At 36.7% G+C, this 26,041-nt stretch overlaps 2 protein-coding genes across 2 annotated transcripts; both read right to left on the reverse strand.

The window, feature by feature from the left end:
* Positions 1 to 12,987: 12,987 nt before the first annotated feature.
* On the reverse strand, positions 12,988 to 14,114 carry LOC132189811 (DELLA protein RGL1-like). The gene is made up of 3 exons (XM_059604647.1): positions 13,929 to 14,114; positions 13,262 to 13,825; positions 12,988 to 13,146 (listed from the first exon to the last, which is right to left on the reverse strand). The coding sequence occupies exons 1-3, from the start codon at positions 14,112 to 14,114 to the stop codon at positions 12,988 to 12,990; spliced, it is 909 nt and encodes a 302-aa protein (XP_059460630.1).
* A 2,103-nt stretch (positions 14,115 to 16,217) lies between these two features.
* LOC132168064 (DELLA protein RGL1-like) lies at positions 16,218 to 18,023 on the reverse strand. The gene has a single exon (XM_059579132.1). It carries the CDS (start codon positions 18,021 to 18,023, stop codon positions 16,278 to 16,280), a length of 1,746 nt encoding a protein of 581 aa, XP_059435115.1. The 3' UTR covers positions 16,218 to 16,277.
* Positions 18,024 to 26,041: the final 8,018 nt, after the last annotated feature.

The raw sequence follows: 26,041 nt of genomic DNA on the forward strand, positions 1-26,041 counted from the left end.
TTAGAGAAGAAAGGAATTACAAAGCCCTAGAAGGCTGAGTGATGGGGAGTAGATGTTGAACAAGGGAAACGGTGTGAAGGTCAAAGTTGAATACATTGGCACTACAAAACTTCATTTAGCCTCTGGGCGTTTTTTGGATTTAAAAAGAACTACTTTTGTACCTTCTATTAGGAGGAATCTTATCTTTATTTCTCTTTTAGACAAATGTGGATACACTTTTGAGATTGAAAATGAAATGGTTACTATATATTATGATTTTATTATGGTTGGTCCTGGTATATTGTGTGATGGTTTATACAGGATTGACTTGATGCCTTCTCTTTCTTATTCTTCTCCAAATACTCCTATTGTGAGTACTGAAGTTGGTTCCAAGCGTAGTAGGGCTAGTGAAATATCATCTATGTTATGGCACAGACGATTGAGTTGCATCTCTAGGCCAAGAATGGAAAGGTTGATTAAAGATGGTATTCTTGCTAATCTAGATTTTTCTGATTTTGATACTTGTGTTGATTGTGTTAAAAGGAAGCTTACTACTAAAACCACAAGACAAAAGGATGGGAGAAGTGAAAACGTCTTAGAATTGACACTCACTGATATACGTGGTCCCATTACTCCTACCGCTTTGGGAAATTATAGGTACTTCATAATCTTTATTGATGATTATTCACGTTATGGTTGCACTGAACTCATTCATGAAAAGTCGGAATCTTTAGAAGCCTTTAAAAATTTAAAGGCTACTATTGAACCTCCAGCATAACAAGAATATTAAAGCTGTAAGATCAGATAGATGTGGTGAGTATTATGGGAGATAATGAAACTAGGCAAAATGCAGCACCTTTTGCAAGGTTTCTTGAAGCATGTGGGATTGAAGCGCAATATGCAATGCCTAGAACTCCTCAGCAAAATGGGGTTGCAGAAATGAGAAATCGTACTCTAATGGACATGGTACGATGTATGCTTAGTCACTCATGCTTACCAGAGTTCTTATAGGGAGGGGCCTTGAAAACTGCAACTTACATTCTGAATCAGGTACCCAGCAAGTCAATTTCTAAAACTCCTTATGAGTTGTGCTCTGGGAAAAGGCCTAGTTTACACATTTTCATGTTTGGGGTTGTAGGACAGAAGTGAGACTTCATAATCCACTTTTAAAGAAACTTGATCCTAAGTCTATCTCTGAATTATCTGTAGGGTACTATGTCGGCTCAAGGAGTTCTAGATTTTATTGCCCTTCTCATGTGACTAGAATCATTGAGTCAGATCGTGCCATTTATTTTGAGGATGATATTTAGAGTGGGATTTCCATACCTCGTGAGATCTCATTTAGGGAGGAGCGTGTTGTTGTCCCAATGCATCTTATTTCACCATCGATGTATGCACCTCCACCTGTAAGGCAATCTCATGTTATTGTTCAAGAAAATGTTATTAAAACTGCACCTAATGTTGATGAGGGGACGAATGATAATGTTCATTTGAGGAGATCCTAGAGGACACGTAAGCCTGCAGTTTCTGATGATTATGTAGTCTATTTTGAAGGAGCATGAGTTAGTGTTGGATTGTCTATTGATTCAACTACTTTCCAAGAGGCTATTGATGTTCCACAGTCTTCGCATTGGATAGAGGCTATGCATGATAAGATGGAATCCATGCGTCTAAATGATGTTTGGGATTTGGTTGAATTACCAAGTGGTTGCAGACCAATTGGTTGCAAATGGGTTTTCAAGACCAAACATGATTCCAAAGGCCAATTAGAGAGGTATGAGGCTAGACTTGTGGCCAAGGGCTTTAAGCAGAGAGATGGGATTGAATATAAAGACACTTTTTCACCTGTTTCTACCAACGACTCTTTTCGGATAATTATGACATTAGTAGCTCATTTTGACTTGGAGCTACATCAAATGGATGTTAAAACAGCTTTTCTAAATGGTTATCTATCCAAAGATGTGTATATGTAGCAACCAGACAGTTTTCAGGTGAATAGAAAGGAACATATGAAGTGAAAGCGTAAAAGGTCTATTTATGGGCTTGAGCAAGCTTCGAGGCAATGATACTTGAAATTTGATGAAATTGTCACCTCTTGTGGGTTTAAGGAAAATGTTGTTGATTAATGCATATATTTAAGGATCAGTGGGAGCAGATACATTTTTCTGTGCTTTATATGGATGATATATTGCTTGCAACAAACGACAATGGGCTCTTGCTTGTAGCTAAGCGCATGGTGTCCTCTCATTTTGATATGAAGGACCTTGGTGAGGCCTCTTATGTTTTAGGTATACAAATTCCTCGTGATAGAACTAATGGTGTTCTTGGATTGTCTCAGAAAACTTACATTGATCGAGTATTGAATAGGTTTCATATGGAGTCTTGCTCTCCTGGAAAGACACCAATTGTGAAGGGTGATACATTTTCTAAGTGTCAATGTCCCCATAATGATAATTAAAGAACTCAGATGCAATCTATTGCACATGCATCAATTGTGAGTAGTCTGATGTATGCTCAAGTATGTACACGACATGACATTGCTTATGCTGTAACTGTGCTTGGGAGATACGTAAATGATCCAGGTTTAAGTCACTGGACAACTTCAAAGAAAGTACTAAGGTACTTATAGGGCACTAAAAAATTTTATGCTAACATATCGGCGATCCAACATTCTTGATGTAGTTGGATATTCAGATGCCAATTTTGCAAGTTGTTCAGATGATAGGAGATCCACTTATGGATATATTTTTATGATGGCAGGGGGAGCCATTTCATGGAAAAGTGTCAAACAGACATTTACAACTTCCTCAACTATGGAGGCAGAATACATAGCTTGTTACCAAGTTACGAGTCAGGCTATATGGCTGCGAAATTTTTATCTCAAGGCTAGTTGTTGTGCATACCATTAACAAGCCGCTGAAGATATTTTGTGATAGTTCTACAGCAGTTTCTTTCTCTTGGAACACTAGAAGCTCTTCGCAATCCAAGCATATTGACATAAAATACTTGTTTATTAGAGAAAAAGTAGCCGAGTCTCACATTTGTGTTGTGCATATTCCCACATAACATATGTTAGAGGATCCACTAATTAAGGGGTTTGCTTCTATAGTGGTTCAGAAGCATGTGACTCAGATAGAGTTGTTGGAGTCTTCTATTCTAATGAGTTAGTGGGAGTTATATGTTTTGTATGTATCGTGAGTCATTTGTGTTGCCATGTATTATTTTGCGATATTGATTATGGCATTATTTGTGTTATAATATGAGACATTGTATGTTAGTCTCGGTGGGCTTCAAATAAATATGGAGTGATCACTATTTGTGTTATTTGTGTGCTATACTTGCATTCCATTTTCTAGATCACGTAATTGTAAATACTTGTTATATGTTATACATCTTATCGATGTTGATGTGGTCTTTTTGCTTGCAAAAATATATCAATAATAAAATTACCACTCGCAATAGGACGAATCCTTGCAAAATAGGGCTATATTAAGGGTGTCGAACCTCAAGCAATGTGTAGATGTTGTTATCAAGTTTGTCAAGATCAAATATAACTCAAATTAAAAGAAGATTGATTTATTTGTTTTTGTAAAAGTAAATGTATAAAAATAAAGATAGTAATGAGAGATAGAATAAGTGGTTGAATTCATCACTAACCTCATAACAATGATCAATCATAAATTAATAATGGAAATTCATACTATGCATGATATAGGGCTTGGCTCACTCGAGTATTCAAGAAAATATCATCATTTAAGAAATAAGTATAATCCATCTTCAGTTGGCACGGATCATCCACCTAACCACTAAGTTGCGGTACGATCCATCTTCCCTGTGTATGAACTATCTAATTCCTTAATAGGCTATACACAATCAATGAATAAGCATAACGCATCTTCGGTTGGCACGAACTGTCTACCTAAATTGCACTAAACTAGGGTGTAGTATGTCTTCCCTAAGCATGGCCTATCAAATCCTATTGATCACGTGTCAATTAAAACAGTTGTATAACAATCATTCATATAATCACAAAAAATAAGAATGATTGAATTTAATCAATATAAAAGACTTTCTAAGACAAGATAAGAAATTCATAATTATTGAATATAAACATTAAGATCAATTCTCACACTTATACAACCATCATGCATATAGAAAATCCCAAATTAAAATACAATTAACCATTGTTACTTGAAAATGGCTACATCAACGCCCTATTGCAAATTTAACCCTTATGGTGGTGCTAGGATGGCCTCTTGCCATGGATTATCTCCTCTTCAACTTGTCAAGCCTCCAAGAAGATTTTTTTATTTTTTTTATTTTTTATTTTTTATCTAAAACTAAGCACACCTTCTCTTGAAGCTTAAGGGTCTATTCATAGGGAGCAAACTGGGTTTCCTAGAAGCCCTAGGAAACCTAGAAAATCCGTAGGTTAGTCTCCCAGTTGAAATAGGAGATTGAAAACCTTCTTCATAGTGGATTTGGGCTATTTCCGCATGCTGGAAGCCCGAGTGCGCTCGATCACCCTTGTGGGGCGCTCGGCATGGGACTGTTTTGTGCTCTTATGTTACGGGGCGAGTTTGGCATAGCAAATGTCCGAATTAGAAAATTTGTATTTCACAATTCTTTGTAGAAGCTTGAGTTAGCTTTCCATTGCCACTAGTTTCACCTCAATCTAATACTTTAACAGAAAGTTATGTTCAAAATACTAAGATAGGTCTTCTCAAAGTGTACTTTAAGCTCAAAATCAATGGTATTTCTTGTATCTTTATTGAAAACCTGAAAATACTAAAACAAAACAAAATCAAGCAAATAACAATGCCAAGGAATTAACATATGTGAGTTAAAGGCTTGAATGTGCAACATTTGGCGCTTATCACACCCTCAAACTTACATATTGCTAGTCCATTAGCAATAGAAAACCGAAAATAAACTGAAAAATAACAAGATAAATCCTTCTTTCGTGGGATGTACGATTGCATTTAGCGTATGCAACATACCTTTTAAACCCCTAGGCATCCCTAGAGGACGAGTGAAGTCTCGTGAGGGTTTAACAAGAATGGTACCCACAAACATTGTCATGATTATGTTATTATTAAGAATGAATGAAGTATCACAAAATAATGGGTTTCATTCATTAGCAAGCTTAAAGAAATAAACTCTATCTTCAAAATTTCAGAAAATTTAGAATCAAGTTACTAACAAATGGCAATGGAGATAACACAAGTTCCAATCGGTGTAATAGTGAACTAGCACATATTTATAAGGCTTCAAAAATAATTTCAACATGAATGGTTCATTGCTCAAAATTCATTACACTCCCAATTGGATGAAATAACCAAGGTATATATATATATATATATATATAGTAGGTTGTTTTATACTTAGCTCTCTTAAGCTTTCTAATTGACTCATGTATCGAGCATTAAGCTAATGACTCCCAAACTAAATGGCTTTAGGGCATTATGTGTAAAGAAACCCCTAAGAGCTTACTAGCTTAAGTCAAAAAGGCTACGAAGGTAAACTAGCCATGTTATCAACCAAACCGAACTTCCAACCTTTTGACGCGAACACTCACTACTTAATAAGACAAAATGTCCGGTTACTTAGTGAAAAGCTCAAAGTGATCAATATTATTCTTTTTTATTATTATTTTTTTTGATTTTTTTATAATGCCAAGATTATTCATCCAACAAGTCACCCAACTATATTTAAGACATTGACAACAAGCATAATTGATTTCAGATTTCATACCTCACATATTATATGCTAGTGTGTGCTTGTGATAATCAAATTGAAACAAGAAGCATCTCATGTTGCCACAAGTAAGTAACAAGACTCAAATTTCCTAGTCAATTGATCATGTCTTCATAACTTTAAGCCCATCAATGAAATTCAAATCAAAATCAAAGCTTAACCACATGCTTAAGAATAACATAACAAAAATATTAGACAGTGTTTTGCTTTTCCATACCTCCAAACTTGAATCACACATTGTCCCCAATGTGTGTATAGAACTGAAAAACAAGAGCAAGAGGATAAGAATATCTGAATGAGCAGATGTGGGGCATATCATACCCCCAAACTTGTATGCAAAAACACATGTCGTGAAAAAATAGCTAATACTCCAACCAAATACCAGTCAAGTGCAACACATTGTTGTATAAAGATAATCAAATAATGAAACAACGGTGAAAATAAACCTGGATGGAGATCATGTACCCTTGTGGAGTGAGGTTCAAGTGCATGCACAGAGCCTACGCTTGAACCTATGAAGCTGACTCATGTAGTCAAAATATATGGGATCCTCCAAGTCAATAGAATCCACATCCTTGATGTGCTCAGTGCTCTTTGAGTTTAAATTTGAAGCACCAATCTTTTCTTCTCTTGGATCAAAGATAATGGATTTTACCAATAGAAAGGTAATTCATAATGTCCACAGATCGAGATAGATCACTCTGAATATTCTCAAATATTTTCTCATCCAAAAGGGAATCATGAACTGGAATAAAATGAGAGGAATACTGAGAGAATTTTTCTACCTCAATAGTCTCTTTTTGTGCTTGCAGATTACTCTGTTGGCCTCTTGGTAAGTCATAAGCAATAATAATCGGGAGAGTGACGTATGTCCCTAAAAATGAGGATTTCAGATTACATGGAATAGAAGCTTGGGGCTCATATTGCGTTTCAGGAATAGAAGTTGATGGTGAAGAAGCCTCAGTGCTCATTTCTTTGCATTTTTCCCGATGTAGATCCCGTAGGGCCTCAGTTTGCTCCTCCTTCATAGCCTCAGTACTCATTTCTTTGCCTTTTTCCTGATGTAGATCCCGTGGGGGCCTCAATTCCCTCCTCCTTCATCTCTTCCACTTGATTTCCGACCACTTCTTCACTCCTCAGTGTGGTGATAACTTGCTCATGATAAGAAGTACTCTCATCCTCCATGTAGTGTCCATTAGGATTGGACACCCCTTGACTTTGAATCTCTTCTTCTTCTCTTTTTAGGATATTGGCTATTTGTTAGAGTTGAGCCTCTATCTTGGCAATGGATTGAGAGTGAGCATTCATAATCTCCTGTTGGGAGTTCTCCATTTGATTAGTCTTACTCTTAAGATTCAACATCTTATCTTTAAAGTCAAAATCTGACAAAAGAGATGGCTCCTCTTGGTATTGTTGTTGTGGAGGCCAATAGATGGGAGATGGCTCCACTTGGTATTGTTGTTGTGGAGGCTAGTAGATGGGAGATGGCTCCTCTTGGTATTGTTGTTGTGGAAGACAGTAGATGGGAGGCGGCTCCTCTTGGTATTGTTGTTGTGGAGGCCAGTAAATGAGAGACGGCTCTTCTTCGTGAGCTTCTATCTCGGCAGTGGATTCAGAGTGAGAGTGCAGCAGTTGATTACTATCCTCCACTTTGTTGAGAAGATTCGAAACCTTATTTTGAAAGTCAGACTTCGACAGAGGAGGTGGTGCGGCCTAATTCTACTACTGTGGAGTTGCTTGATATTGAGGGGAATAAGTTTAATCATTGGACTGCGGATATTATTGATGGTGCAATTCATGAAATTGTGGAGCACAATTTCTAGGAGCTTGAGCTTGCCACGAGAGATTAGACTGTTTGCTCCATGCCAGGTTATAGGAATCAAAATAAAGGTCATTCCTCGGTCTAGAGAACGGTGTGTTCATATGCTTATAAGAATAATTAAAAAATTGTCCATAATCTCTAACATGGTGATAAGGACTATAGCAATATGAACATAGTCCATGGGGTGTTGGAATGTCTCCCTACATGACTACAAACACAAAAATTAAATAAAATAACAAAACAAAAATAAAAACAAAAATAAAAAACTCTCAAACAACTAGAAGATGCAGCCTTAGAGTGCTGGAATCTAGCAGGCAGGCGTAGGTGCGCTCAATCGCACTGCAGAATGCACTCGAGTGCACGGCCAATGCTAGAGGGCCTGCGTAGCTACGGACCTGAACAAAGAAAGAAAAACCAAAAAAACAACAAAAAAAGAAAAAAAAGAAGGAAAGAAACAGGTAATAAAATAAAATAAAATATAAGCAGAAAAGAATCAAGTTAAATTCAATCTTTAAAACTTAACAATGCAACCGTTAAGCAATCCCTGGCAACGGCACCAAAAATTGATGTGGTCTTTTTGTTTGCAAAAATATATCAATAATAAAATTATCACTTGCAATAGGATGAATCCTTGTAGGATAAGTCTATATTGTGGATGTCGAACCTCAAAGACTACGTAGATGTTGTTATCAAGTTTGTCAAGATCAAATATAACTCAATTTAAAATACGATTGATTTGTTTTGTTTTTGTAAAAGTAAATGCATAAAAAATAAAGATAGTAATGAGAGATAGAATAAGGGGTTGAATTCATCACTAACCCCATAATAATGGTCAATCATAAATTAATAAGGGAAATTCATACTATGCATGATATATGGCTCGTTTCACTCGAGTAATCAATAAAATACCATTATTTAAGAAATAAGTATAATCCATCTACGGTTGGCACAAACCGTCCACCTAACCAATAAGATGCAGTACGATCCATCTTCCATAGGCATGGACAGATGGACTATTTAATACCTTAATAGGCTACACACAATTAATGAATAAACATAACCCATCTTCGGTTGGCACGAACTGTCAACCTAAATTACACTAAACTAGGGTGTAGTACAATCCGTCTTCCCTAGGCATGGCCTATTAAATCCTATTGATCATGTGTCAGTTAAAACAGTTGTATAACAATCATTCATATCACAAAAAATAAGAATGTTTGAGTTCAATCAATATAAAAGACTTTCTAAGACAAGATAAGAAATTCATAATGATTGAATATAAACATTAAGATCAATTCTCACACTTATACAACCATCATGCATATAGAAAATCCCAAATTAAAATACCATTAAACCATTGTTACTTGGAAAGGGCTACATCAACGCCCTATTGCAAATTTAGCTGCTCATGGGGGTGCTAGGATGGCCTCCTGCCATATATTATCTCATCTTCAACTTGTCAAGCCTCCAAGAAGATTTTTTTTATCTAAAACGAAGCACATCTTCTCTTGAAGCATAAGGGTCTATTTCTCGGGAGCAAACAAGTCCTAGAAGCCCTAGGAAACCCAGAAAATCCGTAGGTCAGTCTCCCAGTTGGAATAGGAGATTGAAAACCTTCTTCAGGGTGGATTTGGGCTATTTCCGCATGCTAGAAGCCCAAGTGCGCTCAATCCCACTTATGGTGCGCACGATCCCACTTTTGGTGCGCTTGATACCACTTGTGGTGCTCTTGAGTGCACCTACGCACGTGGCTGTTTTGCGCTCTTATCTTGTGGGGCAAGTTTGGCATAGGAAACGTCCGAATTAGGAAATTTGTATTTAACAATAATTTGTAGCAGTTTGAGTTAACTTTCTAATGCCACTGGTTTCACTGCAATCAGATACTTGAGTAGGAAGTTATGTTCAAAATACTGAGACGTGTGCTAGGTCTTCTCAAAATGTGCTTTAAACCCAAAACCAATGGTATTTCTTGTATCTTTATTAAAAGCCTGAAAACACAAAAAAAAAAAAAAAAAAAAAAAAAAAAACAAACAAACAAACAAACAAACAAACTCAAACAATTAAAAATGCTAAGGAATTAACATATGCAAGTTAAGGAGCTTAAACGTGTAACATTCGGTGCTTATCAGATGTGTTCTTAACTTGTAGCTGCAAACACATTCAGATTAGATTGTTTGTTGGGATGCTTACTTTGGTTTACTTGGTAATTAAATAACTTATGCAGTCCAAGTGGGAGATTGTTGTATTTTATTTCACTTTTGGGTGGACTGACATAGTCATTTTAATATTTGGGTCTATAATGGGTTGGACCAATTCTATAAGCACTTGACGAAGCCATGTACTCTCACCCTACATATATATTGAAGTTAACCCATTAGACTTCATTAGGTTATCAGAGCAATTAGGGTTGGGAGACTAGTGCCCTCTACATACACAATACAACAGGACAAAGGGAGATGGCAAGCTCATCATCTAACAAAAAATGTACGTTTATATTCTTTTCATTGTTGTTCACATGTTGTGGAGTAAGACAGATTTATTTAGTGTAATTCGAACAAGATATAGATGAATAGCGTCTCACCCTCAAGAAATGACTAAAAATAAAGTTTGCACAAAGATGAACATATATATTAAAAACATACTTGAAACTTAATGAACAACCAATCAAATATTGTATTCAAAGTGTGTATAAAATGCATCAAGATCAAATGAATTGATGGATTATCATTCACAACAAACAACGTAGTGATGATGAGTACCATTTAAACTATGCTTGTGTGCTGTGTGTAATAACTTTCTACTTTGCGAGCGTAAGACTTGAAACTTGTAATGGGATCTAGTCTTAACATGAAGTCACAAATGAAAGATGAAAACCTCTCATAGATCAAAAGACAAACCTTATTTCTAGGGCTTAGAGACACTCATACAAACACTCCCCTTAACTTATGACATCAATTTGTATCTAAGTCCATTTCGTACTTTTGCCTTTATCCGTAAGGATATTAGATTCAATTTTAAATTTTGCAGTATTCCCCTCTTGCCCTTGCTTATGAACACCGATATTTACTATCATGCACAAATGCTTTATAAACTAGGGAGAACCAAGTAGGATGTTTTCTAGGTTCAACTAGACTATGGTCAATTTGTTCCAAAGAGAACTTTAACACCCACACTAAATAGTTGACCAACTAACTCACACATGCGGTTAAACTCAAACCTCATGAAATTAACAAGTGCACAAAGTGAACAGGATAATCTAAATGTTCCATACAATCACCACAATTATTTTTCATGCATAGGCTACATAGAATAAACTCAAAGTGTGATTTTTCGTTACTAAGCAAAAATGAGAATTTGATGCATGACAGTGTGCAAATATGGAATAATTGAAGAAAGAACCCCTCAAGTTTTCAATACTTTTCATTTTTTATGTATACTTTCTTTAAAAAAAAAATTAAAATTAAAAAATTAAAAAAATGAATAAAAACCATGCGATCATTACCTATGCAGAAAACAAAAAGCAATTCAAGAAAAAAAAAAGAAAAAAAAAAAAGAACAATGCATGCCCTAGGAAGAAATGTAATGCATGAATTGTCACCTAGGTATGCAATGAGACCATCTAACGTTAGGTAGAACCATTGCCACTTTCTCTCAACGGGTGAATGGTATCAACTTTTGGAACCCAAATCTTGCTAATAGTAGGTTCAAATTTGTTACCATGAACCTTAAACCTAATACTAGGTAAGGAACACAATCTTATTCTCTTCTCTAAATATAGGGAAGACTTTTTTTTTTTAAAAAAAAAGAGTCCCCTACGAGAGACTCCCTTGGTGTTACCTAAATCAAGGAAACCGAAGGGAACCAAAAGTGCTACCATATTCCTTACCATAATTTTATTAAAAAAAAAATACTCTCTTTCATTTCTCTCATTTGTCTTTCCTCTAACATTTATTTGAAAGAATATTTAAATGGCTTTCTCTTTTCTCTTTCTTTCCCCTAACATTTATTTGAAAGAATGTTTAAAAGGTATAGAGAAATGATAGTGGAAGTTATTGTGGAGTTTATTTAAATAAGGAAGCAAAAAGTATTTTGATTTCCTAAATTAAGCGAAGTTCTTGCTAGTACTCTAACCGCTAATTACGCACCTTAGGCAATTATCAGATTTCCATAACTATAACTGCACTGCCTTAAGCGGTTAGCGATTTTAAAATAACTTACGGTTAGAGGTTATTGAACCCTAAACCGCACCGCATAAACGTCTGTCAGGTACTAGCCTTTTGGACTTATTGGTGTTTTCGGTCTTCATTAGACCTCATTTTAGGGGTTACTGTAGATTTTTGGGATTTTTTTGGGCCTATTTTTAGTGTTTTAGGCTTGTTTTAATGGTTTTCTTTTCTTTTTTTCTTTTCTTTTTTTTTTTAAAAGCTTTAGTATTTTAAATGGAGAAAAAAAATTAATAAATTTGTATAGTAACATGACGATTCTTTTCTATCCATTAGAAAAACACATTTGTTAATGTATTACACAACAAAACAATGTTGTTTTGGTATATATAAATATATAAGGGTAAGCCGTTAGCGAATATCAACTGCTAACCGCATCACCCTAGTTAGGTGGTTAATAATTTTTACCAGCCACCCACCAAAGCGGTTATGTGGTTAATAACCGACCCACCTATATAGTCCTAACCTTGGGAATGGTTTGGCCAGAGGATCACCTCTTCCGGCCTCTTCTTTTTTCCTTTTTCTTTTGAATTTTTACTATGGGTATTTTTGTCATTTGAAGTACATTACAAATTTTTGGTAGTTTGACATGACATTAATGCAATTTTACTCGGGAAGACATCGTAAATAGAATTAATTTGAGGAGAGTATGTGTGATTCCGCCCATAAAGAAATACTAACACATAAACTATTGATGAGTGGGAATCTTGAGTTGTGTTAGGATTTGATAAGCTTATGTAGGCTTTGATAAATTTTCAGATCACTACCTACAATCTGCTGTTTGACTATCCTGGAATTTGTTTCCTTTTTTTTTTTCATAGCCTCCGGTGAGGATTCTTTTCTATTGTTATATAGGCCAAAAAATTATTTGGCTTTTCCTTCTTGCTCTTGACCTCCTGATAAAAACTCTTTCATGGAGAAAAAAAAAAAAGAAAAAAGAAAAATTAATACAATTTATCAGAATGCTGTTGTTTCAGTTCAATCAACACTCGCAATAAATTACAGGGGTTATTAAATAAGAGATTGAGAGAGCAAACCGCAAATTCTTTTCTGGGATTTTTCTTTGTGGAACTTCCAGGATGAAAGAGAAAGAATTGGCCTTCCCTTCCACCCAACAGTAGGCATTTCCCATTCCTATAGAGGGTGCAAGAGCTCCCAGAAGCAAAGTTTTTCACCAGCAATTCTGCCTGATACAAAGATGACATGCTAAGCTCTTGTTCCACCATAACCAAATTTAGCAAAAAATGGCCTCCAAGCATCAATCTTCATGCGCCTGAAAACTCTATCCTCCCCCTCTGCTGCAACAATGTTTACTATCTCCTCACTCGAGTATGTTGCCTCCAATGCCATCCTATTAGCATAGCTCTGATCCATGCAAACTTCAAGGCTTTCAAAAAAAAGCACAGTAGAAGAAGAGGGCTTCATGGAATCGACCCAAGAAGATTGGTGAATTGTGATCTGCATCAACTTCTGTGATCACCATGACACATGGGTCGAGATCTCTAAGCACTTTAATCAGTGATTCCAAGCAGCTGGGCTTCGTTATCATATTGTTTAGCAGAAACGGGGAATTGACAGCAACAAGTTCATCAGCCTTTGTCTCAATTTCAAACATGCCTTTGTTGAGATCTTTGATGTCTCTCACCACAACTGTTCTGAATGAAAATGGCAAGTTTAAAGTCTTAGCAAAACATGCGAGCCTTTTACCTGTCTCCTCAATCTTCTGTCTCGATGTTGTTGTTCCTACAGCGGTTATTTTAAGAATCTCAGCTGGGAATTCCTGGCGAGTTGCAAGAGCTTGCATCAACACTATGCTCTGCACGCCATTTCTGATTGCAAGGTCAATGTAGTGAACCCTTTTCACAGAAGCCACACTTTCTACAATTGCTTGGATTCCTGCAAACTGAGTAACTTGGCTGAAGGGAAGGTGAAGGTAACATGAGATGAGAGTGGGATCTCCATACACCTTCTCTTCATGATGAGATGCATCACTTTTTAAGCCTCCTTTTAATGCTGCAATTCTCCCTGTTTCTCTATCAATCCTCTGTTGGAGAGCTTTGGTGAAGTAATGAATGGTTCTTTGCACTGAACTTCAAATCAGAGAGGTTTAGCAGCCTGGTTGCTTCGACAAACTCTTGCTTGGAAACCTTCTCGGCAGAAGCTAAAAGAAGACATGCAAGTTCGACATCTTTGGTTTCTTGGCAGGAGAGACCAGATGGAGCAGCAATGCTGAAAACATGATCATCAGCACAGTTTTGGGAAGAGAAATGAATGAACCTTTCTTCTGCTACTCTCATGACTTGTTCAGCAGATAATCTACCGACATTTTCCATGGTTTTTCAAGTGTACAAAGCTACTGTTTTTGCTCTGAAATATCATATGCCATTATATTTGCATCTAAACAATGGAGACTAGTATACTTGCATAGTTGAGAAAGATGGCATATAGCGTTAGAAAATAGGGAAGATTTCATATAGTTTCTAAGGAATATTCTTGTTGCCGTCCCCCTCTCATTTTGGATCTCTCGACATTAAAATAGGACAGACTTCCTATGGTTTTTTTAAGGAATATTCTTATAGCCGTCCCCCTCTCTAATTTGTTTTGCCAATAAAATGTATATATAGTGTAACAACAGTAAAGGACGGACCAAGATTCCTTCCTATATATGCTGAATAATGAGATAATAAATGGTGACAAATATGGTGATAAATGTTGATATAGAAAAATTTCTGCCATTTAATTTGAAAACTATCACGGCCGAGAGAAAATTTTAGTCACATTTATAATATTACTCAAAAAGTTTTAGTGAATTCTATAATTGGAGTTCTTTAAATCATTTATAAATCTCAATATCATTTAGTAAGAAATTAATGTGGGACTTGACATCCGCTTAATACAATCGTAATCTACTAACCAAATGTGGAACTTTCTTTTAGGGTGTCACTATCTTTCTCACTCAAATGCTTGACCTCCTTGTCATGATATAGTGACCCAATGCAACATGGTGTTACTACTAAGTTCGCTTTGATGTATATTTGTCATAATCTAGAAAAATGGTAGATGCATTTGCGCTATTACTTCAAAAGACCTAGTTAATATTACAATTGGAGTTTCTTAAATCAATTATAAAACCCGATTAAAAAACCAATGTGGTACTTGCCATCTATGTTGCACCATCATAATCCACCAAGAACTCCAAGACTAGAGAGATAGCAACAGGCACCCAGTTGACGGGCTAGCTGACGATGCTCTCTAATAGGCTCCTTGAAATCACCTTTTCACGAGTCGCATCACGACACTATTTGACACCCTAGCTGACGCCAATTCAAAATTTTAAATCCCGAATCCTAACTTTTTCACAAAAATACTTACGTGTTTAAAAAGATAGAACTCATGTTTTGATGTAGATCGGAGTGTAGTCCGAACCCATATGTTATTTCATGTTTTTGTCGTTTAAGTGTCGTGGCCATCCGGACGGGTGCCGTTAGTTTGTTTTATTTTCTAGCCGACTTTATGTTATTATTTTATTAGGGTTAGGGTCTTGTGAGTCTTTATTTCGTTATTTGATTAGGTTTAGGGTTTGGGGGTATTTATGTTATATTTTATTAGGTTTTGGGTTTTTGGCTATAAATATATGCTTATAGCCTCTAGAGAAATGAGGTTTATGTTGATTATTGATTTTGTTGAATAAAAAACCTCAGAGTTGAGCATTCTTCTTTCTTTTCCTTCAAGACCTAGAGAGTATCTAGCTTTTGTCAAGAAGATTTTTTAGATCATTGATAGAATCAAGATCTACAAATACATATCTGCTACTTATTGATATTCTTCGTTGCAGCCCACTAAGTCATGTTGTATCATGTTTTGACCACTGAAATAGGCCGACACTAAAAACCTAAAACTAGTTTTACTTTTCAGAAGAGTGAACACAAGGAAATGATGGATAGGGACATTGCAAATGAGGAGCAGAGGCTCATGTTCTGAGATTGTGTTCTGATCATCCAATCGCAAAGCGATTTAGGTTCAATGCTTTTTGGACCTCAGCAAACGACTAGGTGCATGGTTGCTGAAGCCTAGAGTCTAGAGAGTTGACAGCCAAGGTTCCTTGGATTTTGAGCTATCACAAAATTAACAACACAAAGCTTGCATTAAAAGGATTGAAAAAAAAAAAAAAAAAAAAAAAAAAAACATCATTTTGGTTCTATCCAAGAAAAAATCAAAGGCCCTTCTTCCCATCTAGATTTGGCATGGAACAAATAGAACTGTCGGCTTCGAACTTTTCACTACAGAAAAGCTTGTGTTTCGCCCTTCAAGAAACATAAATCCCAAGTAACATGAATCATTATCAAAGTTAATTTCCAAAAGATACGTCTGGAAAAGAAAAGGAAATGCTCATTCAAGTTCAAGAAAGTAAAGCAAACATCATAGGCATGTGGGATGCATCTTTCACATAATTGTCAAGTTAAATAAAACAGGGTTGTAAAAAGGCAAAAGTATTGTCAAAGGAATTTCCAGACAGAAAGAGAATGAATTGGTGTACCCTTCCACCCAATAATCAGGCATTTCCCATTCATATCAAGCGTGCAAGACTTCTCACAATCAAATTTCTTAATCACCAGGCGTGCTTGGTCCAACGATGACATGCTTAATTCTGTATCCACCATTCCAAACCAGGCAAAAAATGCTCTCCAGACATCAATCTTTACATGTCGAATCTTCCTTCCCTCTCCCTCTTCAGCCACTATACTTCTGATTCCCTCACCAAAGAATAATGATTCTATGATCATTCTGTTTGGATCATTCCTTTTCATAAAAGTTTCTAGGCAATCAAAGTATGCACTGAAGAAGAAAAGGGCTTCAATGAAACGGTTCACAAAAGCAGGTGAATTGTGGTTTGCCTCAACCTCAGTGACAACCATTATGCATGGATTGATACTTCTGACAACACCCATTATAGATTCCAACCGCTTTGGCTCTAGAATCATGCTCCTCAGGAAGTATTCAGAGTAGAAAGCGACTCTTTCATCAGCTTCTACCCCAAAAAGATGTTCTTTGAGATCCAACATGTCTGATACCATAACTACCTTAAAAGAAAAGGCTATGTTCATGGTCTCTGCAAAACTTGCCAACCGCTTACCTGTTCTTTCAATTATATGTTTTGAAGTTGTTCCAACAGCAGTAATCTTGAGAAGCTCAAGAGGGCATTCATATCGAGTTGCAAGAGCTTGCATTAAGACTGTCCACTGCATCCCATTCCGAATAGCTAGATCAACTATGTGAATCTTCCTTGCCTCAGCCATGCTTTCCACAATTGCTTGGATACCAGAAAATTGTGAAATCTGAGAGAAGGGAATACCTTCATGAGACGCAAGAATGGCGTGATCTGAATTCATCATTGCCTCATCCACATCAAAACACAGTCTTTTTCCCAAGTCCTTTGATGTGATTCTTCCTGTTTCTCGATCAATCTTCTCCCGGAGAGCTTTAGAGAAATAGTAAACCACTCGCTGAACAGGGTTCCCTGTATTGGAACACCAGTCATCACACTGGCTGAGCAGCCTGCTTGCCCGGTCGAACTGCTGACACCCTACTTTCTCAGCAGAAGAGAAAAGGAATTCAACAAGCGCCACATCTTTGGTCTCTTCATTGGAGAGGCCATAGAAGGAAGAATCAAAAGGATGGCTAAGCATGGAAACATCAGCTGTTTGGGAAGAGGAGGACTGGATGAAATTTGCTCCAGCTAGCCTCATGACTTCCTCGGTCGACAATTTCCGGCCTTCCTCCACCTTTGCGCATGGCATGTCATTGCTTGGCTCAATTTTGCTATCCCCATGCAGCCGTTTGAACCCATTTCCAAAGTTGTTTAGGAGCTCGAGTGAGGCAAGAGAAAATGGCTGCCGCTTTTCCTTCCTGGGTACAACTTGTGGAATTAGTGTTGTGAATTCACCAAGCTTTTGAATTTCCTCCAGACATGTTTGAAGCGGTGGTGAGACAATATCGAAGTGCTGGTCATCAAGAGACCCAGAATCTTCTTGTTGTTGATACTTGAAGAGAAGGAATCCTTCCTCTGATGAGTCCTCTTTATAGAAACCAAAGTCAGGACACCAATCTTCTTCTCCATTAAAATTGAATTGTTTCCCACCATTTTCTTCTTCCATACTCTCCACCATTTTATCAGAACAACTAAATTTAGCTTCAACTCCATGGAATCCAAACTCTTGGAAAGAAAACACTTCATTTTCCATTTTTATATTTTAAAAAGGAGATAAAACTCACAATCTGGGATCTCAATTGTGCTGGTAGGAGGTATACTAGTTTGATATGTTGAACAATTCTAGATATATGAAAAGAAAGATCTTTGATTTTTTTTATATTCTAAATTTCTTTTCATTGTATCACACGTTTGACGAATTCTTACACCCAGTATCATCAAGTTGAGTTTGATGTAACCAAGGCGGCCTGCAGCAGGGCACTCAATTATTTGACTACATGCATGAATGCTATTTGGAATTGTACGTGTTAGAATAAACAAGATTTCTCAAAAAAAAAAAAAAAAAAAAAAAATTAGAATAATCCGAATAATATGTCCTAACATCTGTTTCATGAAGCTTATTCTCTAACCGATTGAGCTATCATTTGAGAACAACATTAATTTTTTTTTTGGTAGTTCGAAAAATTGTCAATTGGGTGATAATTTGGGAAAGATATATGAACTTTTCTCAAATATAAATTTATTCTCAAAATATATAAAGATTGAGGTGAATAAAAGATGGGTGATCCTTCTATCGAGTAATTTCACCAAATAATTGTCTTATTTATTATCATGTTTAATATCATTATCACTACTTATCCTAAATCTCAACCTTTAAAAGAACTACAATATAGGTGCTGTAAAAAAAATTAGAGCACCTAAGCCAAAACCAAGTTAAATATTTAACTAAAATGTGGTGAATTGTAGGGTCATAGTTTGAACTAGGGGTGGGTATCAGTTATAACGGTACTTGTAACCCTATTTTCGATAATTAACCAAAATTATCGATTAATTCAGTTAATTAACCGATAACATTTCGATAAGAAATTATTCAGAAAATTTCAGTTAAAGCGGTAATCAATTAGTAACGGTTTGGATAATCGGTTACCGTTAGACCACCACCACGCAACCCATGAGGCTCCGATGTTGCACCGCGCAACACATGGCCATGAGGCTCAGAAGCTGCACCACCAACAACTAGAGTCAAACCACGCCATCATAGACTCACGACAAAAGAGGAACACGACGACGACAGAGCTAGAGAGAGACGGCCAGGAGTTGAGAATGACAAGAGGGGCTTCTTGCGAGAGAGTTGAGAGTGAAACTGAGAGGGACGTGCGAGAATTAGAGAGTTGAAAGTGAGAGTACTACGAGAGTCTAGAGAGCAGAGGGGGGTGGCAAAGGATTTGATTTAGGATTAGGGAAAAGAAAGAAAGAGATGTATATATAGCATCCCAAAACTACGTAGTTTTGATTTCAATAAAATGTATATTAGGAAAAATTAAAAATTAAAAACAAAACGACGTTGTTTGAAACCCTACTATCGGTTCCTTATCAGTTCGATTCAAAAATCGATAAGAAAAATGTTTTACCGATTATCGAACCGAACCGAAAATCGGTATAAAAATCTTAACTGATTACCTATCGACTTCTGTTGGTTGACAGTTAATGTCGGTTCGGTCGTAATCGGTGGACGGTTGATAATCAGTAATTGGATAATCCACCCACCCCTAATTCGAACTCAAAATTTCTTGCTCTGATATTATGTTAAATAGAACAGAGTGGAAACACTTATTAACACATTACAAAAGTTATTACATGCATAAGAGATTATTTTCTAGGCTTGTTCTTGGTGGAACTTCCAACGTGAAACCGAAAGAAAAGACCTTCCTTTCCACCCAATAGTCAGGCAATTCCCATTCCTTTCAAGTGGGCAAGAACTCCCACAAGCAAAGTTTTTCACCAACAACTTTGCTTGATACAAAGATGACATGTTATGTAACACCCCTATTCTAAGTAGTATGATATTGTCTGCTTTTGGTCAAGCCCGCACAGTTTTATTATTGGGTTTACCCCTAAAGGTCTCATACTATTTAAAGAGAGTATATTCCATATAAACACATTATCTTTTCTATGCCCAGGCAATATAGGACGTCACAATCACCCCCTCTTAGGACCTAGTGTCCTCATTTGCGACTCTCATGGGCTTGTACACGCTCCCACTATCTCAGGCTGGGCTATAGCTATGATGCCATAGGTAACACTCATGCTCCAAGTAGTATGATATTGTCCGTTTTTGGCCAAACCCACACGGTTTTATTATTGGTTTACCCTCAAAGGCCTCATACCATTTAGATAGAGTATATTTCATATAAACACATCATCTTTTCCATACCTAGGCAATGTGGGACGTCACAATTTTGTAACACTCCACCCTAATAACACACAATATTGTCTGCTTTAAAACACGAACCAGACCCATCCTGGTACTACTCTCGCAGAAGTACGCTTAACTGCGAAAATCTGATAGCATCATGATCATCACGGAGTTAAAACACGTTGTTGTCATTAAGGGTGTCAGTATACATTTAAGTACATCCTCATCTCCATACCCAAGCAATGTGGGATGCCACAATCACCCCCTCTTAGGACCCAGCATCCTCGGTGGCGACCCTCACAGGATTAGCCCATTCTTGGAGTCCCAGTGAGTACCGCTAGAGACTTTCATGGGCTTGTGCACACTCCCCCAATCTCAGGCTGGGCAATGGCTCTAATACCATTTGTAACAACCTAGAAAAAAGTGCTAGCCACATTTGCACTATAACCCTAAAAGGACTAGTCAATTTGGAACTTCCGTAGAATTCATTATAAAGCCCAGTTTCACCTAGTAACTAAATAATGTAGGACTTAACACTCATGACTATCTTTATAAACAACCAACTCTATGTAGACTTTTTCTCATCTTCCCAATATGGGACCGGGGTGTTACATGCTAAGCTCTTGTTCTACCATACCAAATCCTCCAAAAAATGTCCTCCATCCCTCAATCTTTATGCGCTAGAAAATTCTCTCCTCACCCTCCATTGCAACAATGTTGCTTACCTGCTTGCTCAGGTATGTATCTTCCATTCTCAGCCTATTTGGATCACTCTCATCCATGCAAACTTCCAGGCATTCGAAATATACAGCGTAGGATAAGAGCATATCATTGAAACGGCATAAGAAATCTGGTGAATTGTGATCTGATCAGCTTTGATGATCACCATGACACATGGGTTGAGGTTTCTAAGCACTTTGAGCAAAGATTCCAAGCTTCCGGGCTTCCTTATCATATGATTTAGCAGAACAGGGGGATAGACAGTGGTGCAAACCAACTAATAACAAAACATAGAAAAAAAGGATAAATCGGCTGCTTTGAGAGAGCGGTGATCTCTAATGGCTATTTCGAGGGAGCCTTGACCTCCAAAATACAGCAAACTGTATTTTTCAATCAATAATCAACACATACTTTGTTATTGATAATTCCCATTTAAATAGAGACATAATATACTATTGATTACATAATAAACCTAATTGAACGACTTTAATAAGGAATGAATATAACTATTTTTTGAACTATAAAATCTACAAAGATATACTCCTTATTGGACTCTAACGTGACACCGGACAATATCAAATAATATCAAATTATGATCATATCATTCCCTTCCGCTAACAATTTCCTTGTCCCCAAGGAAAAAATCTAAACTAATCTAAATGAAAAACAATTAAACAATAATAAATAAATAAAGGGAAAAATATAAAAAAGCCCCCCAAACTACCAGCCGTTTTCGATTTAGCCCCCTGATGTTTCAAAAGTCATAAAGTAGCCCCCTGAACTTCCAAACTGTCGCATTTTGGCCACTCCGTTAGTCAAAACCGTCAGTCTGGACGGAAAGTACAAAACGACGTCGTTTGGTTACGGATAAGTTACCAAAATGCCCTTCTATGTATTTTTTTTTTTTTTTTTTAAAGAGGAGCAAAACAGCGCCGTTTTGCTTAGGTTAATTAAACCCTTGTTCAGCGTTTTCCCTCCACGCTTGAACAAACCTTCTTCTCGGCTCAGACTTCATCTTGTTTCAACACATTAAAATCCAGTTTTTGGGTTCAATATTCATGAAAGGCCAAGTTTCAATTTCAAATAAACACAAACACCGTCGGGAGTTCATTTCAGCTCCGTGAACAGAATCTGTGGAAGAATAGTGCAACTTGATAACAACCCCATTTCACGAAATTACAGAGAAAAGTTTGCCACCATAATTTCGTCTTTGAAATGAAACTATTATTAATAAAGAGATTAACTCAACTTTTATAATTTTTACAATCCCATTTCACGAAATTACAATCCCACATAAAAACACCATAAAATCTTAGCCTATAACTATTGGACAATCCTAAGAGAACCGACAAAAAAAAAAAAAACTCCAGGGCAGAAAACAACACCCAAACCCATCTATGGGAATTGAATTTGGTTTTTCTCTGCAGTAGCCATGAAATCAAAGAATGTGAATGTTGCAGATCAACAACCTGGCCAGTGGGTTTTGATGGAATGATTTCTGGGTTGAACGGAATGATTTTTGGACGGAATGATTTCTGGGTTTTTGGGTTTTGCAGGACGACGACGTGAAGACGGGACAACGGATGATCTGCGTGAGGGGGACCACCGGCGCGATGGGCTGGATCACCGGAGCTGTGCGTGTGGAGAAGAGAATCGGCCACAGTTGTGCGTGAGGGGGAGGGGGGGAGCTGTGCTGCGTGGGATTGATTGAGAATGGGGAAAAGGGTTTAATTAACCTAAGCAAAACGGCGCCGTTTTGCTTAGGGTAAGTGAACCCTTTTGGGAGCAAAACGGCGCCGTTTTTCTCCTCCTTTAAAAAAAAAAAAAAAATACATAGAAGGGCGTTTTTGTAACTTACCCGTAACCAAACGACGTCGTTTTGTGGTTTCCGTCCAAACTAACGGTTTTGACTAACGGAGTGGCCAAAATGCGACAGTTTGGTAGTTTAGGGGGCTACTTTATGACTTTTAGAACATTAGGGGGCTAAATCGAAAACGGCTGGTAGTTTGGGGGGCTTTTTTATATTTTTACCATAAATAAAACTACGAATGCCTTTTGAAGTCCACGTGGTGCTCATGGGTCACTTATTTTTCTCTTCTTTTCTCTTTCTTCCAGAACACACATGAAGCTCTCCTTTCGCACGTTTTTTTTTTCTCTCTCTTTCTTCTTATGAGCCAAATAAAGACGTCATCGGTCTTTTCTCTCATACCCATAACAAAATTGATTTCTAGAGGCATGGAGGCGTGACATGGGCTAATGACGGCGCGGGATGAGCAAGGCAGAGGGACGGTGCGGTGGTCAGCGCATTAGCGGTGGCTCCTCCTCATCTGGGGTCTCCTTGTGGCTTTCCTATCCTTTTTTTTCTTTTTCTTTTTTTCTTTTTTTTTTTTTGTTCTTTCTAAGTCCAATGCTTGGGTTGTGACAGTTGGAAGGGAAATATTAATAGTTTGGGATGGGGGTTTTGATGGTGTTGTGGGTTACAAACCAGAAGTTATGGGTGTTTATGGATATTGGGTAGAATTGTTTTGTTGGTTTTGGGCAGCATCGGCACAATGGTGGTGATTTTTTATGTTGTGGACGTTTGTGTGGTTGAATTTTGCTTTCTTTTGGCTTTTGAATGGCAGTAATTGCCGATTGGGGATGGATTTTTGGGGCTGGTTCTGTGATTGCTTTTCTCTCGGTTTTGGCAGGCGGTGGGAATGATGGGTTCTCGATTGGAGATTGGGGTTTCAAGGCAAATTTGTGGTATACCTCGTTTATCTGGTCCAAGATAGTACGTACCTGGTTCCAAATTTGAAGGACCCTCTCATCACAGTGCTTTTGGGTTGTCATGGATTGGTGATTACTATAGAAAACAATCGGGTGCGAACCAACTAATAACACCGACCATCTAGAGGTGGCCAATCCACCCCAGGGCCTAAGGGAGTGGTTTTGCCACCCCTAGGGCCAAACCATCAAATTTGTTTGATGAAACCTCGATGGGTTGGATTTGCTTAAGGCAGTGGAATAAAAAAGGTAGAAATAGGTTATAAAATAATCTGTAGGAAAAGGAGATGTGGCGGTTAGCCCACCTTCTCCATAGTCCAATTCGTGAATTAATTACTAGCCCAAGCCCAATACATAAAATCCTCATGAGTTTTTGGACCCCCCCTCTTCTTAACTCCCGGCTATTGAAAGAAACAAAAGTGATAGTCATATATTACTGACAAATAATATATATATATATATATATATATATATATCAAAAATAATAAATTTTTCTTATGCGGTTGGCTTTTATTTGTCAAAATTCATCTAAAAAATAAAATATTTTGTTGGTTCGGGTTTGATGGAATTAATTTTATCCTTATATGAACTACATTGCTGATAGGGGTGTAAAAAGAAATTGGGTACCAATCGGTAACTGGAAATCGGTTAGAAAAAACTGGTAACTGTGTACCCAGTTCCAGTTCTAGTTTTTGGCACCTGGTTATAACCGGGTAACCGGGTATCTATATAAAATAATATTTTATTATTATTATTATTATTATTATTATTTAATTTTTTTAGGGCATTCTTAAACATTGAATTTTTATGGCATTTGTAAATATTCGATTTTAAGGGCATTTTTAAACAATGAAGTTTTAGGACATTTTTAAACATTGAATTTTTATTTTTTTTTTACGCCCAAAAAGCCAAAAACAATGATTTTTTGGGATTTTTTATGTTTTATTTATTTATTTTTTTTTGAACAATCACAACAAAGCCCAACTTATTGAGACAAAAATGCTAATTGTTTTTTTTTAAAATGGGCAAAAAATTGTTAAATTAAGCACAAAAATTTGACCCAATGCCTCAAATAAGCCCAAAAATTAAGCTCAATTCCTAAAATAAGCCAAAAATGTTCTTTTTTTTTTTTTTTTTTTAATAAAAAAACTGGTTACCCTGTCCGGATAACCTAGTACCAACCGCAACCGACGGTTATTGTATAACCAGGTAATCGAATAACCAGTTCTGGTTCCGGTTTTTCAAAATAAAAAAATCGGGTATCCCGGTTCCGGTTCCCGATTTTTGCCAATAACCAGGAACCAGGACCGGGTTGACACTCCTAATTGCTGATATTCACCTCAAAAAGGAAATAGTGGGTACTACTAGTCCGTAAACAACCAACCATCGCATGGTATCATATCTAGATGTCGATTCGTTTTCGTCCTCATGGAACAAGTATTCATTTAGCTCGGACTTATTTATCGTTGAATTGGGACTAAGAAAAAAAAAAAAATCTTATGTCAAAGAGGCTTGCGCTCCTTTTGTTGAAGTAAACACAAATGGTTTGATTCGAGATTTCCTGCTAATTGATTACTAAAATTTCATATTTTGTACATTGCGGAAGCCTTAGTTGGGATGTTCTATTTGTAGTGACCTAAGGAAAAGCGTTCATGGGTGCTAATAAGTTCCACATTGCTTACTTATTATGTGAAATTATGATTTAGGGGTAACTTTACTGAAAACCTCTGAACTTTCACCCGATTTGACAAACCCCCCAAACTTTAAAATCGCTTAATTTAGTCCCATAAATTTTCAATTGCAATCAATTTGGACCCCTCAATCAAATTTTAAACGTTAAATGACGTTTATACCCTTGATTTTTTTTTATTATAAAATTCCAACTTTACCCTTAATTCCAAAACGTTTTTAATTTTTTTAAAAAAAATGAAAATCATGGATATTTTGGTCTTTTTTAACGGCTAAATTTGATGGAAGTGTTCAAATTAAGAGTAATTGAAAATTCATGAGATTAAATTGAGAGATTTTGAAGTTTGGGGGGGGAGGGGGGGAGAGTTTGTCAAATCAGGTAGAAGTTAAAGGGTTTTCAGTGAAGTTACCCCTTATTTTAGGAGAAACTTCAATTTAACCCCCTGAACTTCCACGCTATTTGACAAACCCTCCCAAACTTTAAAATCTCTCACTTTGGACCTCTGAACTTTCAATTGTTTTTAATGTGGACCCCTCCATCAGATTTTAAATGTTACATGACGTTTATATCCATGACTTTTGTATAAAATTTCAATTTTACCCTTAATTTCAAAACGTTTTTTTAATTTTTTTTTAAAAAAAAATCAAGAATATTTTGATATTTTTTGGTATTTTTAACC

This window comes from Corylus avellana, chromosome ca1 (genome assembly GCF_901000735.1).
Source record: "Corylus avellana chromosome ca1, CavTom2PMs-1.0".
NCBI lineage: Eukaryota > Viridiplantae > Streptophyta > Magnoliopsida > Fagales > Betulaceae > Corylus > Corylus avellana.

Coding starts and splice junctions, on each gene's coding strand:
- LOC132189811 (XM_059604647.1), bottom strand. CDS start 14,114: ATGGAAAATGTCGGTAGATTATCTGCTGAACAAGTCATGAGAGTAGCA. Junction 13,826..13,928: donor TTTTAGCTTCTGCCGAGAAG/GTTTCCAAGCAA, acceptor GCTCTCCAACAG/AGGATTGATAGAGAAACAGG. Junction 13,147..13,261: donor ATCTCGACCCATGTGTCATG/GTGATCACAGAA, acceptor TGCATGGATCAG/AGCTATGCTAATAGGATGGC.
- LOC132168064 (XM_059579132.1), bottom strand. CDS start 18,023: ATGGAAAATGAAGTGTTTTCTTTCCAAGAGTTTGGATTCCATGGAGTT.